The sequence below is a fragment of the Cajanus cajan genome, chromosome 2 (assembly GCF_000230855.2).
Source record: "Cajanus cajan strain Asha chromosome 2, NIPB_CcT2T_4, whole genome shotgun sequence".
NCBI classification, from domain to species: Eukaryota; Viridiplantae; Streptophyta; class Magnoliopsida; order Fabales; family Fabaceae; genus Cajanus; species Cajanus cajan.
The window spans coordinates 12865237-12882507 of record NC_138518.1 but is presented as its reverse complement, the minus strand read 5'-3'; the positions used below and the strand labels follow the sequence as shown (position 1 = coordinate 12882507).

The 17271-nt window shown below is 29.9% G+C and overlaps 2 protein-coding genes across 2 annotated transcripts; one reads left to right on the top strand and one right to left on the bottom strand.

The window, feature by feature from the left end:
• The first annotated feature begins 981 nt into the window (after positions 1 to 981).
• On the top strand, positions 982 to 5892 carry LOC109789282 (golgin family A protein). The gene is made up of 6 exons (XM_020348195.3): positions 982 to 1378; positions 2721 to 2843; positions 2927 to 3106; positions 3634 to 3715; positions 4953 to 5017; positions 5462 to 5892. The coding sequence occupies exons 1-6, from the start codon at positions 1103 to 1105 to the stop codon at positions 5759 to 5761; spliced, it is 1026 nt and encodes a 341-aa protein (XP_020203784.2). The 5' UTR covers positions 982 to 1102; the 3' UTR covers positions 5762 to 5892.
• Positions 5893 to 12384: 6492 nt separating this feature from the next.
• LOC109789277 (protein trichome birefringence-like 19) lies at positions 12385 to 15900 on the bottom strand. Its single transcript, XM_020348192.3, has 2 exons — positions 14486 to 15900; positions 12385 to 13764 (listed from the first exon to the last, which is right to left on the bottom strand). Exons 1-2 carry the CDS (start codon positions 14948 to 14950, stop codon positions 12955 to 12957), a joined length of 1275 nt encoding a protein of 424 aa, XP_020203781.2. The 5' UTR covers positions 14951 to 15900; the 3' UTR covers positions 12385 to 12954.
• Positions 15901 to 17271: the final 1371 nt, after the last annotated feature.

Sequence of the window (17271 nt, the reverse complement as noted above, 5' to 3'; positions counted from 1 at the left end):
AAAAATCATATAATTGGGAAAAACAACAATAATCATTTGTATGTGCACTCGGTCTCTCTGTTTTTAGTTTAAAACCTTAAATATATTTTTACATTCTAATATATTTTGATTTTAATTTTTTATAATTTTTTTATCTTATAAAGTTTAGAATTATTGTTTTAATTTCTACTGTTATGTAATTCTTTTTTACTATCTATGTATTTATAATAATTATCCGATCATTCTAGATGATGTCCACATTTTTTTAATACTTTATCTACGTGTAACAGTTTTAAAATTTTTGGTAAATTATTAAAATAAGTGTTATATAGGAAATAATTACTTTAAATTTTAGAGATATGAAAATCAAAGAATTTTTTTTATAGGAATCAATATTAAAATTTATTCATTTTACTGATATAACAACAATATTTATAAATTTTAGATTAAATTAAACTTTTGATTTTTCTATTTTTTATATGTAATTTCAGTTCATCTACATATATTTAGTTTTTTTATTTTTAAAAATACGAAATTTTGATCATATTGTTAATTTGATATTTATTAATTTTAAATTTTGACATTATCTAGTCATCTATCATTTAAGTATTTAGTAATGTAATATATATGAACAAAAATTAAAAAAAATAAAATATAAAATATTTTTGTTTGTATCTATTTTTAAGAGTGGCTAATATTTATTTTATTAATAAAAAATATATTTGCACTTTTTTAATTTTTTTTTATTTCTAAATATTATGTTATTAAATGTGATGTCAATTAAATAAATATGAATAATTGTTAAAATTTAATAATTAAATAAAAATTAGAAGGATCGAAATTATAAATCAATAAGAATAAAAGAAATAAAAAGTACTGTTTAGTTTAATTTTTTTTAAAATATGAAAATAAAATTACAAGATTAAAATGAAAACTAAATTATTTTAGGTATAATAAAAAAAACATATTTAAAAATAATGTGTGTTTGGAAAATGAATTTAATTTAGGCTTGAAATTCCGAGCAACGGAAGAAGCACCCCGATTCCGAAATCCGAATTGAAGGAGCAGAAAACGGAAGAAATGGAAGACGAGTGAGAGAGAGAGAGAGAGTGTTGAGTAAAGCATGGCTGGGTTACTGGCATGGGCGGTAGGCGGTGGCGGAGGGAAGGAAGCGGAGGACGATTCCATGATCCCAATCCTGTTCTCGGAAGATCAGCAGAAGTACGTGATCGAACTGGATCAGAAGGCGGCCTCTCTCCGCCGTTTGATCCACGATCTACGCCTCCGATTGCCTCCCCCCGACATCTCCCAGAGCCTCCCTCACCTCCACGCCCACTCCCTCGCTTCCAACGCCGCCCTCGCCCTCCAGTTGAACTCCCACTCCGCCACGCGCCAACAGGTCCTCTTTCTCACATTCACTATCTCATGCATTCAAAATGGAACCGCATGCCTTTTCCAAGATATAGCTTCTGCCTACAACCAATTTTAGGAGGAAAAAAATAATAGGAAGGAAAATTGAAATGAATTTTTTCGTTAACTAGGGTATGTTTGGTTTGAATCAAATTCCATTCTGTCCAAGATGACTAGAATCTAGTTTGTTGCATATTATTAGCAGAATTGATTTCGTGATGTGAAAAGCGGATTTATTTGCCTAGATTTATAATTATACACTCAAAATCAATTTAGATAATGGGTTTTGAAACAACATTCAATTTGAAAATCGAGTTCATATCCCTTTTCATCTAATCAAAACTCATGTTACTTTTGACTCAGGTTTACTCAAAATCAATTATGCAAATTCACGTTGATTTAACATCAATTATATCGATGCATATTCAAACACACACTAAAACTAGTTAATGCATAACTTAAAAATAAGTTTTTGGAGAAACTAATAGAAAAGACCTCCTACAAATTAGTTTATCCGGAAATTAATGTTTATATTTTTTTTTCTTCCTAATTTTATCTCCTAGAAATGCTTCAAGTTTATCCAAAGAGGTGTTATACTCATAAATTTTTTTGAAAGAGTAAATGGCCATTATTTTGTTCCTTGAAATTGGAAGGCCCTATGATATTAATCCTGAAATAAAGAAATTAATCAGTTTTTGAAAATGCAAATTGACTATCAAGTTAGTACAAAACTCAGAAAAAGCAAGTAACGAAAATCATTATATTGATATATATTCAGAGATTCAAATGAGAATAAGTAGTAAGATTTAGGTAATTATTTGACATTCTAAGTATTTATTTGGCATTTGCTTATACTAATGTGACATTGGTCACCACTTTCAGGGACCAAAAGTGACTATTTACTCTTTTTTGAAAACTACAAAATTAGGAGACTCATGAACCCAAAAATGTTGTAAATTTTAATGAATTTTTGGTTAATATTAAGATGTGTTCAAAAGAATGTGCTACAAAGTCTTTGCAAGCATTTTTCTTCCTTTTATTGTTCATTGCTGTCATAAAAAATTAACTTATCGTAAAAATTGTTTACATGGCTATTAAGTTGGTACAGTAAAAACTGTAGTTCATTATATTTTTTTAGTCTCTTCATTATATGTACTCATTGCCCTACCACGTCAGTAATTCTGGTAAATATTGGAAGAAATCAAAATAGGGGGATCTGGTTGTAAAATGTAAATGGAAGAAAAATTGATGATCAAATTCACACAATTGTGATACTTGGAGACTAAAAATGCAATGAAGTCAAATAATACTAATAATAACTTTTGGTGCAGGCCCAACTTAGAGAGGTGACATTGAAAGAAGAGAATGCTGCATTTGAGAATGCAATATCAAATTGCGAGAATAAAATAAAGGAGAAATTGCAGGAGGCAGATTCACTCAGGGCGAGGTTGCAGGTTAGGATTGTGCTTGTGATTGTGAGGTTGGGTTTGGTTCTATTGATTTATTTATTCTTTTGGGGGGATTTATTGTGATACAGGAGATGGATGAAACTGAGAAGAAACTGAAAGCTGAGCTGGAGAATATGAATCCGCAAAGTACGGTAACTGATGGATGGGAGGAAGAAATAAAGACGAATTCTAAAGCTGGGTTGGATGCAAATGCAGAAGCATCGAGATTGGCTATACTAGATGAATTGGAAAAGAAAAAGAAAGAGCTGGTTCGTCAATCATGTAGTTCTCTTTTATTTGCTTAACTGTAACATGTTATTATTTAATAGTGATCCACATTGGAAGTATGAGATTCTAGTGTGAGGTTTATAATGTCTTAGGTTTTTCAACTACAATAGCCGGCTTTTGTGGTGTAGTTCTCCCTGGATTCTTCTGTTGGGACTAGGAGCAAATATGTGGAGTAAATAGTGAAGCAACAATGGCAGTCATACTAATTGTTATTTCCATTGTTCAAGGACTAATATGATATATGCTATATATTTCAGGACTGATTTAACTACTTTCTAATATTGGTACTCTTACCAAATTAAGAGTTTTATTTTCATATACTTTGAGTCAGTGCAAAGATTTTTATACTGTCAATCATTAGAAATGATTCTATAATCTATATATGAATTTTAAAGTAATTATTATGAAAGTCAATAATCTTATCATATATTAGCAATTTATGATTCAGTGACAATGTCGATGCATTTTAGTTAAATTCACCAATTTAAATACCCTCGTTTCATTTCAGGGTTCAATGGAGAATGTTGTACAAGAGTTGGAGAAGAAATGGGCACAAGTGCAGGAAAATGCACTTAAACAGCCTTCCCCAGGTATTATATCTTATTCTAGGGTGAAGGAGTTTTAAGAATAGGAATAAATTGTTAGAATCCAATTATATGGTATGGAACTTAAGATCCACATTGGAAGTATGTGATTTTAGCATGAGGTTTATAATGTCTTAGGTTTTTCAACTACAATAGGTGGCTTTTGTGGTGTAGTTCTCCCTGGATTCTTATCATAAATCTACATGTGGGAAGGAAAGATATGAGTATAAATCACAGAACCATTTTCCTTGAAAGTGGGACTCGACATTTATCACCTGGACCGATGCTTGCACAGATATCTCACTAGTTATGCTGTTTTCAGTGCTTTGAACTGGAAAGGAAAAGTGAAAATTATTAATACCTGGATTATTTCATTTTCTCCTTGTTATATGATGGTTTTATTTTCATATTTCAGATGATAATTTTTTAATCTGATGGCATGAATCATGTTCTTTGTTTATTATTATTTTAATTCCTTGTAATTTGTTTATATGCGTTTTTGCCTTTTTGCTTTAGGTGGTATATTTTTTGTACTTTCTGTGTGCATAAGTTTTGTAGCATTTGGACAAATTGAATTGATCACATTGAGACAAGTTATCATAAACTTAATTCTAGTAAGAAAATGTTGCAAGCTATAATTATGTATGCATTGTACCATGATGCCATAAAAATCTCACCATATGACTGGATTAGGTTATTTCTCGAATGGTGGATATTCTTCGAGCATTTATTTTGTGCATTGGAAAATGAGTGCAGAGAACTTTTAGTACATTCGTTACAAATTTTTACAAATATGGGAGTGTCCTGCATCTGCATTTCTGATGGCGTACCAATAATTTTCAAAATGATACAAAAATCTAATTGGATTTGAGTGTTTATGTACTGGACATTTCAAGGGACTAGGTTGTTTCGTTTTATTTGATGTATTTTCATTTTCTTGCCTCTGTTGTTTTTGTTGCAACTTGAGGAAGATCCCTGATGCTCTTGTTTGTATTATTCTTTTTAAATGATCTCTTTTATCACAAAGATAAAAGAAAGAACCTAGTTGGGGAGACTTTAAATGCTTTCCATCTCTGAATAACATTGGATATTATTTCATGCTAATCCATGTTGCTTATCAGGACCTAAATGTTATTCTTTTTATTGTTGTGTTAATTCTGCCAGTAATTATGTACAGTTAAAGAAGCATCATCTTGCATGAATTCACGTATTGTTTTGGCTTTAAGGCATTCTTGTTCTGCAGGGCAACGAGAGAAGACATTGGATAAACAGCTACATGGTCTAATTGAGCAACTAGCACTTAAACAGGTTCTTCTTGTACTTCATAGTGTATATGTTAAACATATAGGATACTGTTTGTGTTTACAAAACGGTATTAAGATGTTTTTGGATAAACATTCCAAAAGCACCTGTAGGGAAAGAAAATATAAAGGAAAAATGAAATTAACTTCTCTATAAGCTAAAAGTCACTCGTGCATGAGCTAATTTATAGAAGCTCTCTAATATTAACTTCTCCACAAACTTATTTTAATTTATGTATAAGCTAATTTTAGCTTATGAAAAAGTTTATTTCATTTTAACTTCTATTTTCTTCTCTTATAAGTGTTTTGGGAGAAGTTTATCAGATCATACCTTTATTCTCTCCATCACACAAGAATTTTTGTTTTTTTGATAATAGCGAGTTAGTAACTGTTTGATTGATTATTTGCATGTGAAAGAGTTTAACAAACTGTCTTGCTCCCTTTCTTTCAGGCACAAGCTGAGGGCTTACTTGGTGAAATTCATCTGAAAGAGATGGAGCTGGAAAGATTGAATGGGCTATGGCGGCGAATGGAAAGCAGCAATACAGAGGTGAATACCGCGAGGAATCGTTTCAGTAAAGGCTCCTCTGATAAGTTACATGGTTTGTCAGATTATGAGGGCCAACAGAGGCTTCCTTATCATTCTGCTGCCAGAACTGAAAGCCAGCAGAGGCTTATGCTACTCAGGTCGGCATTTGTGCTCTATATTTTAGCCTTACATATATTGGTATTTATCAGGATATCTTTTTGACAAGCATTGACACATTAAGATGACATGTTAATTTTCACTCTGCATGATCAAACCTGTATTTGTTTGTATTCATTAAATATTCCTTGCACATATATACAGAAGCCTGTAAAGATGTCAATTTTTTTCATGCATGCTTTGAAGTTTGATCTAAATGTAGGATCTGTGCGTACAGTAACAGTTGAAGGAGAGATGAGTACTAGAAAAGGCAATTTTCTTAGCCAAATACGTGCTGAATATAAAGAACATATGATATAGTAGCTACAGTAAACTAGATTTTATTGTTATCAGAATGCCTTTCCAAAAAGAACTAGTTCAGCTTCACGTGATTGTTACTGAGTGGCTAAAATCTGACCAAGATTATTCTAATTGATTTCTTGAAGCTAAGCAATGAAATAGATCATGTTATCCTTTTCCTTTTAAAATATTTTTTTTACCGGTTGATATCCAATGATTTTTGCAGATTTGGGTTCCTTGAAACTGCAAATCATTTCATATTCTTCCTCTACAACCTGAAAACTTATAACCGACTCTCGTTACAATTCTAGTATTTTTGAGAAACCATTCATAGATAAAGTATTTTATCCTTAAATTTATAGATTCATAAAAATAAAATAAAATAAAAAATTGACCGCAAGGTGTATATTTTAATTGTTAGTATAAACATCTCATCAAGTTTATGTCATGGTTCTGTCTCGTATATTAGTCATGAGCCCAAGAATAGAACAGAACAGACCCATGTATGGTTAGCCTCACATGCTCAAGTTAATATTGTTATTTTGGCACGATGAAATTGCTCATCAGCATCTGCATGTTTCTGGGATTGTGATTTTCCATGTTATCGAAGAAGCGTTATTTATCACGTTTTCAAATAAAATTGACTCCTTTTTTTTTTTTTTTTTTTTTTTTTTTTTTTTTTTTTTTTTTTTTTTTTTCCCTTTTGGCAACCTGTTTTCAAATGCCCGCTACATATCATGTGCTAATTTGTTCCATGGGAAGAGATCTAGTAATCTAGTAATTTTTGTTTTTTGGGTCATTATGAAACGGGTATAAAATATCTACCAGCTTTGTTAGTCACTAATTTTTGTTAAAAAATCTTGTTGACCACCTTTAGTTAATCTCTTCTCTTAATTTTCTTTCACAATATTTAAATTTGAGATCTTATTAGATTCAAGTCCAATATTATTCAGATCAAGGATTTGTTAGTTTTTTTATAATATGTTTGGATTTAAATAATGACATTTCTGTTTAATTAAGGAAAACAAATGAGAGAAATTGATTTTTTTTAAAATTATTTTCTTCTGTTTTCTCCTAAATTAAATTAAAAAAAAAAAAAAAAAAAAAGCTGTCCACTAATGTTTTTTTCCTCTAAACCAGACGAAGAATAACGTTATCAAGATAAGATAATGCCTCTACGAAGTCCTAAGGGGCATTCCCTTGTTTGGTCCTGTTTCGAGGTTTTTCTGCACCTTTTGAGTGTAATACTAATTCTCCCTCAAAGTGGGGTTGCTCCTACACACAAGTAACTAATAAAATGATGATAAAATGAACACTTTTTCCGCAAAGATTGTGTAATTGCCGAATTAATATGGTTTTAGTCGGGGCTGACCAAGGACTGAGCCAATAAAATCCTCGTCTTGGGCTTCACTTTAAAAACAATTATATTAATATTTTTATAATTACTTTTAAAGATTTTATAATTTAAAAATAACATTTTACATTTTTAAAAATTTATTTGAAAATATTTATCTTTAAGAAATACATAAATATAATTATTATTTTTAAGATTTGTCTCTAAAATATTATTTTTTTCATCAATTATTTTTAAAAAGACCTCATTTTAAAATTTGTTTTAAGCCTAATAATATATCGGGTCAACTCTAGTTTTAGTTATCTAGGCTAACGATTAAATGAAAAATTAAAGTAAAATAATTCAATACGTAGATAAAGCTAACTGAAATTAAATAAGCAAAGTTAATTTAATCAATAAAATGTAGTTTTTTCTTATAGATCAATTAAACATGTAGGACATGGATTTTACTATTTCAAAGTCATTTTATCATGCAGGAAATTTAATTCCATTCATATTCTTGAATTTGTGCCCTTCATCGAGTAATTGAGGTGATTGCTACTAGTATTGGAATGTGGATTTCGTTGAACATACAATTTGCCAAATCTCTCGATCACAATGACAAATATTGTATTGAGCACGTTGTATAAATTTTAATTTTTAATCTAACACATTATGTACAAAACTAGTTATGTGTTGGCAAAGACGGATTAAAGCATTGAATTTTTAGTTCCAATGCATTGTGAATAGCATGTCATTAGAATTATTATTTTTTACTTTTGAAAAGTCCACATTTGGCTTTAGATGAAAGTGATGGAAAGTTTTTGAAGGTGTTTAAAGATGATCTTGTGAAGTGTCGAAGCACGTCACAACGTGTTTGGTTTCCCATTTATTTGCTTTTGATGTGTATTCGTTGTGTGAAGAAGCATTAAGGAATAACTTTTACAATACGTTTTTGGACGTGAAATAGGCTAAAAGTGTGATAATACACACTCGATCCATGTGCAATAAAGGAAACCAAGTGTGAGGGATAATTTGTAGTGAGATGGTTTCTTGCGAAAGAGTACTCATGATTTCTTATATTTATTTTAGTAGAATACCGGGATTTGTAGGGTAACGTACACTTTGGACTAAATTATCAAACTTGTGACTTTATTTGAGATAATAAACGTTTTTCAAACGTTTATTGAAACATTTTTTTTAATATAAATAAGAGATATCGAATCATCTAAATTTATAGTTTTTTTTTTTTCTGAGTTCAGGCATCTTCAAAGTTTAATCCTTATTGTGTGTGATTTTTGTTCAAGAAAATAAAAATAAAGTAACTAAACAAATACCTAAAACATCAAGTCATCAATTTTTTTAAGGGTATTTTTGTGTGTGGGAATGACCAAAATGGACAGTGTAATGACCTGACAGATCATTATACTTAATATAGTATAGTTATTATGCAGTAAAAAACATAGAATAATACGCTTCACTGAGATTCTCATACAACAACTAGATATTCATGCAACAAATATTTGTATAGGGTACATAAAACATAAAATAGTTTCTGCTAATATAATTGAAAAACATAAAACTCATTATGGGGTTACATATAATCTTTATACATATATACAATATACATGAAATATACAATATTGTATACAAAATAATCTTAATGCTAATCAAGTATCTCTGTTCAAAAATACTACATCAGAGTAGTATTTCTAAAATAGGTCATCTCCAACATGACGGTCTATCATGAAGTCAAATCATCTAAGCTAATTATGTCTTACTTCCATACCAAGAATGATCATTGTATTCCAACAAGGAAAAAAAAAAGGTAAACTTGTGAAAAAAAAATCAACATAATAACATTAAGAAAGTAACAAATTCATCAATTAAATTCAACTTAAAACAACAGGTTTTAAACTTAAACCATAACCTCAACTTGTAACATCAAATATAACTTACAACATGAATAATATTCTCAATATAAACAACTTTAATCACAACTTAAACAACTAATGTTTCGTTACACATATCAACTTATGGAGATCCTCTACAATTAAGGTGAACAGTTTAATTACCTTGTTCATACCGAGTCACTACATTTGACCTATCTCATCCAAGTTAAGTAGATACAACTTCAAACCACTCAAGCCCATGTTTAATAACTTAAATTGATTTCTTAGATTTCGTCACTCGAGTTATGAAAGTCTAGTACTATTGTCAAGATAAAACAACTTGAGTGTAAGTCTACCACGACCTTAGCATGCATATCTAAGCCTCATGTGAAATTGATCTGTCGATTACCCTCCAAATACTACGCACATTTCCGGTAATCAATTAAGGATTGTACCTCTCAACTTCATATTTTACTCAATTTGGTCACTTATAACACGCATGACTCGACCTAAACTCATACGATTCTACATTGGTTACTTTATATTCAATATGACTCAATCTGACCCCCATATTGTTTCACATAAAATCTAGCGGAGACAACTTAAAAACAACTTCCCATTTAGAAAACAACTTTCTCACTAAAGGGTTTTCTTCTTTAGGCTCTTAGAGCACCACAACATATATTCACAAAAAGGGATATTTGAGTTTCTAAAATAACTTTACTCTCCTCTAGTTTTTATGAATCCCAACTTTAACATGCATCTCATCACCACATGTCTATATAACTTAACATCTTTAATCAACTAACAACTTACAACTTAGTCAACTTTCATTCATAAGCAACTTACAACTTAAGCAACTTTAACATCATTATACAACATCATAAATCATGTGAATTATGAATGAACTTAACATATTTCTAAAACTTAGTCAAATAAACAATAATTTTCATTCAGTAACTCACACCCGATGTCATTCTCCCAACGTTTGACCTCATTCCTCTAGCTTGCTTACACCCGATGCCAATCCACCTACGCCCGACGCGGATGATATAGAAAACCCTTATGTCAATTACTCTAGGAGTAGTTAAACCTATGCCTAACTTCATCTAAGAAGAGAGTCTTTGCTTGATCTCCACTCGATGCCATAAAATCTGCACTCAACATCGTTTAGGCAGAGAGCCACTGACTTGATCACGTTCGGCACCACTAATCTTACATCTAATGTCACAAAGTTAGAAACCTCCTTTAGTAATCACACCCAATGTCTCTCATTTCACCTTCAACGTTACCAAGTCAGAAAACTCCTTATTGAATCAAAAAAATTTAATTAAATTTTAATAATCAAATAATTTTAAAATCTCACTTAATGATATATAATTTATATCAATTGAATATAAAAAAAAAGTAATTTTAAGAATTTTTTTTTTGCAATGATAATGATTGCAAATATTCTAATTATTCCATAAATATTATATGGATGTAATCTTTTTAATATATTTTAATTTTCTAATAAGACATTAATTTTTTTTGTTAGTGTTCCTTTTAATATTTTTAATTTAGAAAATAAGTCAATCCTACTAATATTAAATTAATACTTACTAAAAATTAAATTAAAATAAGTCAATACTATTATTAGAACTGATGTAAAAGATTTAATTTGATTTCATATTTTAAAACTTGTTAAAATATGCTATGAGTATAAGAAAACAAAATTATTTAATTTATACATAAAATAATCAAAAATAAAATATTTTTAATGAAAACAAAATATATTAATCTTTAAATAATGTATAATTTATCATTTTCACTTTCTTTAAATTATTGTTTACAAATTGTACTATTTTTATTTTTATGAAATTCATTTGAAATATTCATTCTAATGTCATTTTTATTTTGAATTCAAAGAAAAATTAAAATAATCTTTTTTAATAATTTTTTAAATAAATAACAAACTTTTTAATTAATATATATATATATATATAAAATTATTAACGTACTCTCATCTTAATTTTAATTGAAATATAATCGCAAGCAATACTAAAACTTTAATTTTGAACTAAATAACCAGTTAACTTTTATTTTAATAATATTATAATTATTTATTATTTATTATTTAAAAAATTAAACTCATTTTTCCCTCTAATTTCATTCATTCTCACTTTTTCTCTTCTCATTCCTCTCACTTGTGTCATTTTTCAGAGTCTGTTCATGTTGGGCTCATTCTCCATCTTCCAAATTCTTCAGCACCATCGACATGCTTCTCTTTAAATGAAGAATGTGGAGGTGTGTCAAGACATTAGTCGCTCAACAAAATAGTCGGAGAAATGCATGGATAAAATAGGAGAAAAAAATAATAATTAATAAAATATATATATTTTAATAATTGAGAGATTTTTTTAAGTGATAATTAAAAGTAAAATTATAAGTTTAAGTTCAAAAGGGATAATATTTTGTCAATAATTCATGTTTTATATCAAATTTCAATAATTTAATTGTTGAATTTATAATTCTTAATGCATAGATCAAGTCTGTGAATTTTTAAAAAATTTAAAAATTATTTGATATTTTATTTCATTAATTCAAATTAACAGATAATCATAAAATCATTTTAACAATGAAATTTGATGTAGAACATATGTTATTAAACGAAATAAGTCTTGATATATTTATTCCTAAAATAAATTGATACCTCCATATATATATATATATATATATATATATATATGGAGCATATCAAGTGAGGGGAAATTTATTATGAGAGATGAGAGAGTTAAAATATAACCCTTAAATTAATCAAGTGAGAGAAAATTTGGAGTTTAATCAAGTGAGAGAAAATTTGGAGTTTAATCAAGTGAGAGAAAATTAATCTAAGGGTTATATTTTAACCTTCTCATCTCTCATAATAAATTTTCTCTCACTTGACCGTGACCAAAATGAATCCTCTTTATTTTTTTTTTCATTTTTAAAAATTTAATAAAATAAAATTTATGAAGTTGATATATTCTCTAAGACAAATTATTTTATATTTTAAAATTTTTAATAATAAAAAAATTGAAGAAAAAAGAAAATAGAGAAGATCCTAACTCGCGACGGCTGCTAGGAAAGCCTTTCTTCTTGTTTACAGAGTTGCGAATATTGGCCAACTTAAGACTCATAATGCGTGCCAGCTAATAAAAAATAATTGTTTCCACAAATACCTTTGAATATACATTCTATATTTAATTATCTAGAGCAGATACATACATTCAGTGAGTCCTTAGTGCAAGTACAGTCTACAAAATTACAGTATACTTTGCGTCTGCAAACCCAAAAACCTTAACAATAAACAATTTCTTTTCACATGGTTAACATGGGATAATCCCTAGAGATAAACTTCTCAATAAATATTTTTTAAAAAATACGAAAAAAATAAAATAATTTTCTTTATAAATTAAAATTAATTTATGCATTAAAAACTCTAATATAATTTTTCCAAAAATTTATTTTCAATTTATGCATAAATTAGTTTTAATTTATAAAAAAAATTATTTCATTTTTCTTCTTAGAACATGTTTAAATATAAGTTTAGAAATTTTTTTAAAATTTTTCTACTAAAAGTAAAAAAGCTTTTTCAGTAGGAAAATTTTTCAAAAATACTTTTAACTTATATTTAAATAGGTTCTTATTTTGTTTTTTTTCTCACAAAAGTAATTTGGAAGAAGTTTATCAAAACATTTCCTAAATTAAGTTTTTCAAAAAATTCTCTCTGGCTTTGGAGTATAATATGCCTCTCTTTCCACATCCAACATATAGAGCAAAAACTCATTCCATGTGTCAACTGGCCCCGGCAAGCACCAGTGAACACAGTCATTGAGTGTAACATTTTTGTCCTTGGTGTGTCCATAGTTATTAGGGTGTCCATCAGGCCTCATCAGCATAATCTCAGTTGTGTTCATCATCAAAAACTTCAGACCCCTCTTAGTGGCTTCCCTTTGTGCTTCCCTAAATTCCTTCACTTGTGTCATATACATCTCTAGAATGTACCCATCAAGCCTCATTTCATCCCTAGTGAATGGCCTAGTCCTCACACACTTCCCTCCCTTGTTCCAATCCCCACCCTCAAAGTGTGCTGGTGAGAATGTCCTCAAAAATGTGACACCCTTGTACCCTTCAAGGCTATTGAGAGTCCTAAATGCAGTCCTGAAGGCCTTTTTGTATCCATAGTAGTATGAAAGTTCCTCCACATTCTCCATTTCACACTTGTTGCATCCAACTAGTTGACCCTCTTCATAGAACAATAGAGGCCTAAAGAACCATTGTCCTGTTGAGATTATGACAATGTCAAAGTTTTCTACCTGGCTTGTCCATGCTTCGTCTGCCTCATCTAGATAGAGTTTCATGATGCTGTTGAAGCTGTGGCCTTTGGGGTCAGCATCACTTGATCTAACAAAATATGGAGACCATAGGTTTCCAAGGGTGAAATTGTAATCATGGTAGAAATAGCGTTTGAAGTATATGACATCTGAAGAATATTTGTGAGAAACATCCTCAGGTTCAGACACCTGAAAGAGTAAACCAACCACATAAGAATGTGATTAGGATTGCTATCTTCATATGAGTAGAACTTTTTAACATAAAAAGGTTTTAATTTTAACTGTAATGTCAAGAATTTTGGGGTCTCTGCCAACACAATTGTGGCTATAATAATCTACGATTTTTTATAACATCAAGAATTGCAACGAAATTGGGAACGTGCTCACAATTTAACACAATTATGGCCACAATAGTCTATAATTTCCTGCAACATCAAGAATTGTAACAGAACTGTGACCATGACCACAATTTAACACAATTGTAGCTGTAATAGTCTACAATTTGTTACAATATCAAGAATCATAATGAAACTATGACCACAGCCACAACTTTACTCAATTGTGACCACAATGATCCACAATTTCCTGCAATATCAGGAATTGCAACGAAACTGTGAACATGGCCACAATTTAACACAATTGTGGCCGCAATATTCTGTAATTTCGAGCAACATCAAGAATTGCAACAAAAATGCAACCGTGACCACAATTTAAAATCTTGAACATAATCATGCAAAACATCTCCTTAACAAAATTTTCTATCAGAAATACTAGTGACTGATTAATGAAGAATTTAGACAATGGGGTAGATTGAGTGGTATAATGCAAGGATGGTGTCACATGGTACAATTTTTTTAGATTCTATTCTCTCGGAAAAGCCAGAAAAAGAAGGTATGAATTGATTACTTACATGACTTAAGAGGCACAACAAAGACTGCATCTGGTTTCTCCCCACTGAGTCCCCAACAAATGCCATCTTCTTTCCTCTCACAAGATTTAAGAATTGAGTTGCACTGAAGAGTGGAAGGTCACATTCATCGGGTTTCCACCTCCAATGCAGGTACTCTCTATCAGGCCTCCCAAACTTCATGCAGTTTTGTTGGTCTATTATCCAATGGCATGTTTCATTGTTGTAGTAAGGTTCTTCCAGACTATGGATCCACCTTCCAGAGAAGATGTTACATTGCTTTATTTCTGTGTTGTTCAAACGTCTCACACTGACAGAAGATATCTCAGGAGCTGATTCATGAGAGTTTCTCATAAGAGTAAGAGGGATCATAATGAGAAGAAGAGTGAAGGGTACCAGGAAAATACTTTTGGCAGTGTTTCTTGTTGTGTACTTCCCATTGAGAATCTCATAGGCCCGAAACTTCATTTTAATTGCTGAGCTATGTTCTGAATCAAAAGCTTTGCTGAATGTGTCATATAAATATGAACTTTATTCTAATGTTTGGTTAGGATAAACCTTTCAAGTTTTAAACTAAAGTTTCTCAAGGTCTGCCTTATTATAGCCAAATCATCTTCATTAGCTCATATGTCCAAGTCTTGTTAAGGTGTAATTATTCATTAATGATATTTTGACTTTACATAGATAAAGGGGAATAAAGAACAAAGCAAAAATAAAGTCTTATTTTCACTTTTATTTTTTTCTATGCTCATCTTCAATGTTATAGTTGTAAAAAGGGGGCAATTGCTTCTTTTCTAAACCATTGAGTCATATAACACTCTGGCTTCTGTTCTGCTTCTAGATTTGCATAAACAATGCTCCTTATGCACATCTTTTAATATGCAAGTGCAAGAACAACGAACCTTTGAGGTTGCTAGCCAATTCATAAACAACCAAGTCTGATTAATAAAACATGTCAAAAACTACAAAGTGAAAAATAAAATACAATAGGTGTTAGAAACCACCCAAAGGGAATCCAAGAATATTGGTCCCTAGTGCATTAATTGTTTACTGTGATTTGTCAGTTTCTTTGGGGAAGTGAGAGAACCAAAGACAAAAGGAAGAAACTAAAACTGATAAAAAAAAAATTTACTTATTAGTTATTAGTTTATTACTATTACTACTATTTTTTTTATGTAAGTAAGCATGTGTGGCTGAAGTAATCAGGTAGATCTCATGCTGGTTGGTAAACCAGCCTCCTTCTGAAGCATGAATAGTAAAGTTTAAGAACTCTCAATGCATTTTGTAGACGATGTTGATCATAGAAAAAGCAATCTAGTTTCATCCCAATACAAAAGAAAAGAGAGGAAAGCTGAGATTGGTTCTGGATTGAAAGACAGGAGCAAAAATCAGTACTGAAATATCAGTCGTGTCTCTTTTATTCCTTCTTAATTTTCAGTCCCTACTCTTAACATAGTTATTCTCTAAATTTGATGAGTTTATATTATAGAATATTATTATATTATTATATATACTATTGGCTCTGGCACCTTGTATTACATATTATTATCCAATGATGAATGCTACATCCAAAACTAATTATTAGTGTGTAACATTGAGGGCATATATATAAAAAATATCCTAATAATCACATTGAACATGGTTCTAACATGCCCATCTACGATGTGATGGTCTTTATGTAATTTTTTTTTTATCAAACTGGAGAAGTAAACACTCACTTTATTTTCTAAAATTGGAAGATATTATCATATTTAATCATTAAAATTGAGAATTTGTCAAATAAGTTTTTAAATTTAATTACTTCCTATCATTTTAATTTTTGAATATATAATATTTCTTTTTTGAGTTTTGGACTAATGTGATTATCAATTCTCACTTTGAAGAAGAACCCCTTTTTTTTTTCTTTTACAATTTTTTAATTGCAGGAACTATTATGATAATCTCTTCCAAATTTGGGATTAAAGTGAATGTTTATACAAAATAGTGATAAGAAGGAATAATTTGTGTTCCTTTGTATCTCCATAGTTGTGACTCTATCATTGTTGACACAGCTAAAGGCACATGAGAACTATATTTGTAGAGTTTGGAACAAAGTGGTGGTTCAAGGGGGAAGAATATTGCCGACAAATTGTTGAGGTTTTCCAACAGATGTTTTTTTTTTGCATAAAAGTGAATGAAAATATGACAATAGATAATAGCAAGACCTGTGTGAGTGTGGTTCAATTGTTTTAGAAAAAAAAAGAGACCAAAATGGTGGGTTCGTGAGAATGTTAACCAAAGTTGGCATTTTTTGGATGGAAGTGGTGGGTATGGGAATAAAATAAAGGTGATGAGAGTGAAACATATAAAAGCCAACAAAGCAATGACTTTTAGCAAATCCACATCTTTTTTAGTGATTGTTGCATCATATCATCCAAAAACGCCCTATCTGTAAGTCCAATTTTCATTTCATAATATCTCCTATGTATCCATTCTTGATATTAAAGATGGCATTATGTAATTATTGAAGTATCTTTAATGCCGTACACGCATAATAATAAAAAAAAATTGACATTTAATCCATACCAATAAATTATAATCATGATTATATAGATATACTGAATAGTTTAATTTCTAATTAAACAATGTCGGTATAAAAGTTTGTATTATTAAAGACCACCAATAAGAAATCATGATAGTTGTGATTTTTAAGAGAAATATTAAAAAATTAATGACTTTACCGTCATACTAATTATTTTGTGATTGCATTATTTTATTGGACTATTTTATAAATAAAAAAAATAGTTTAT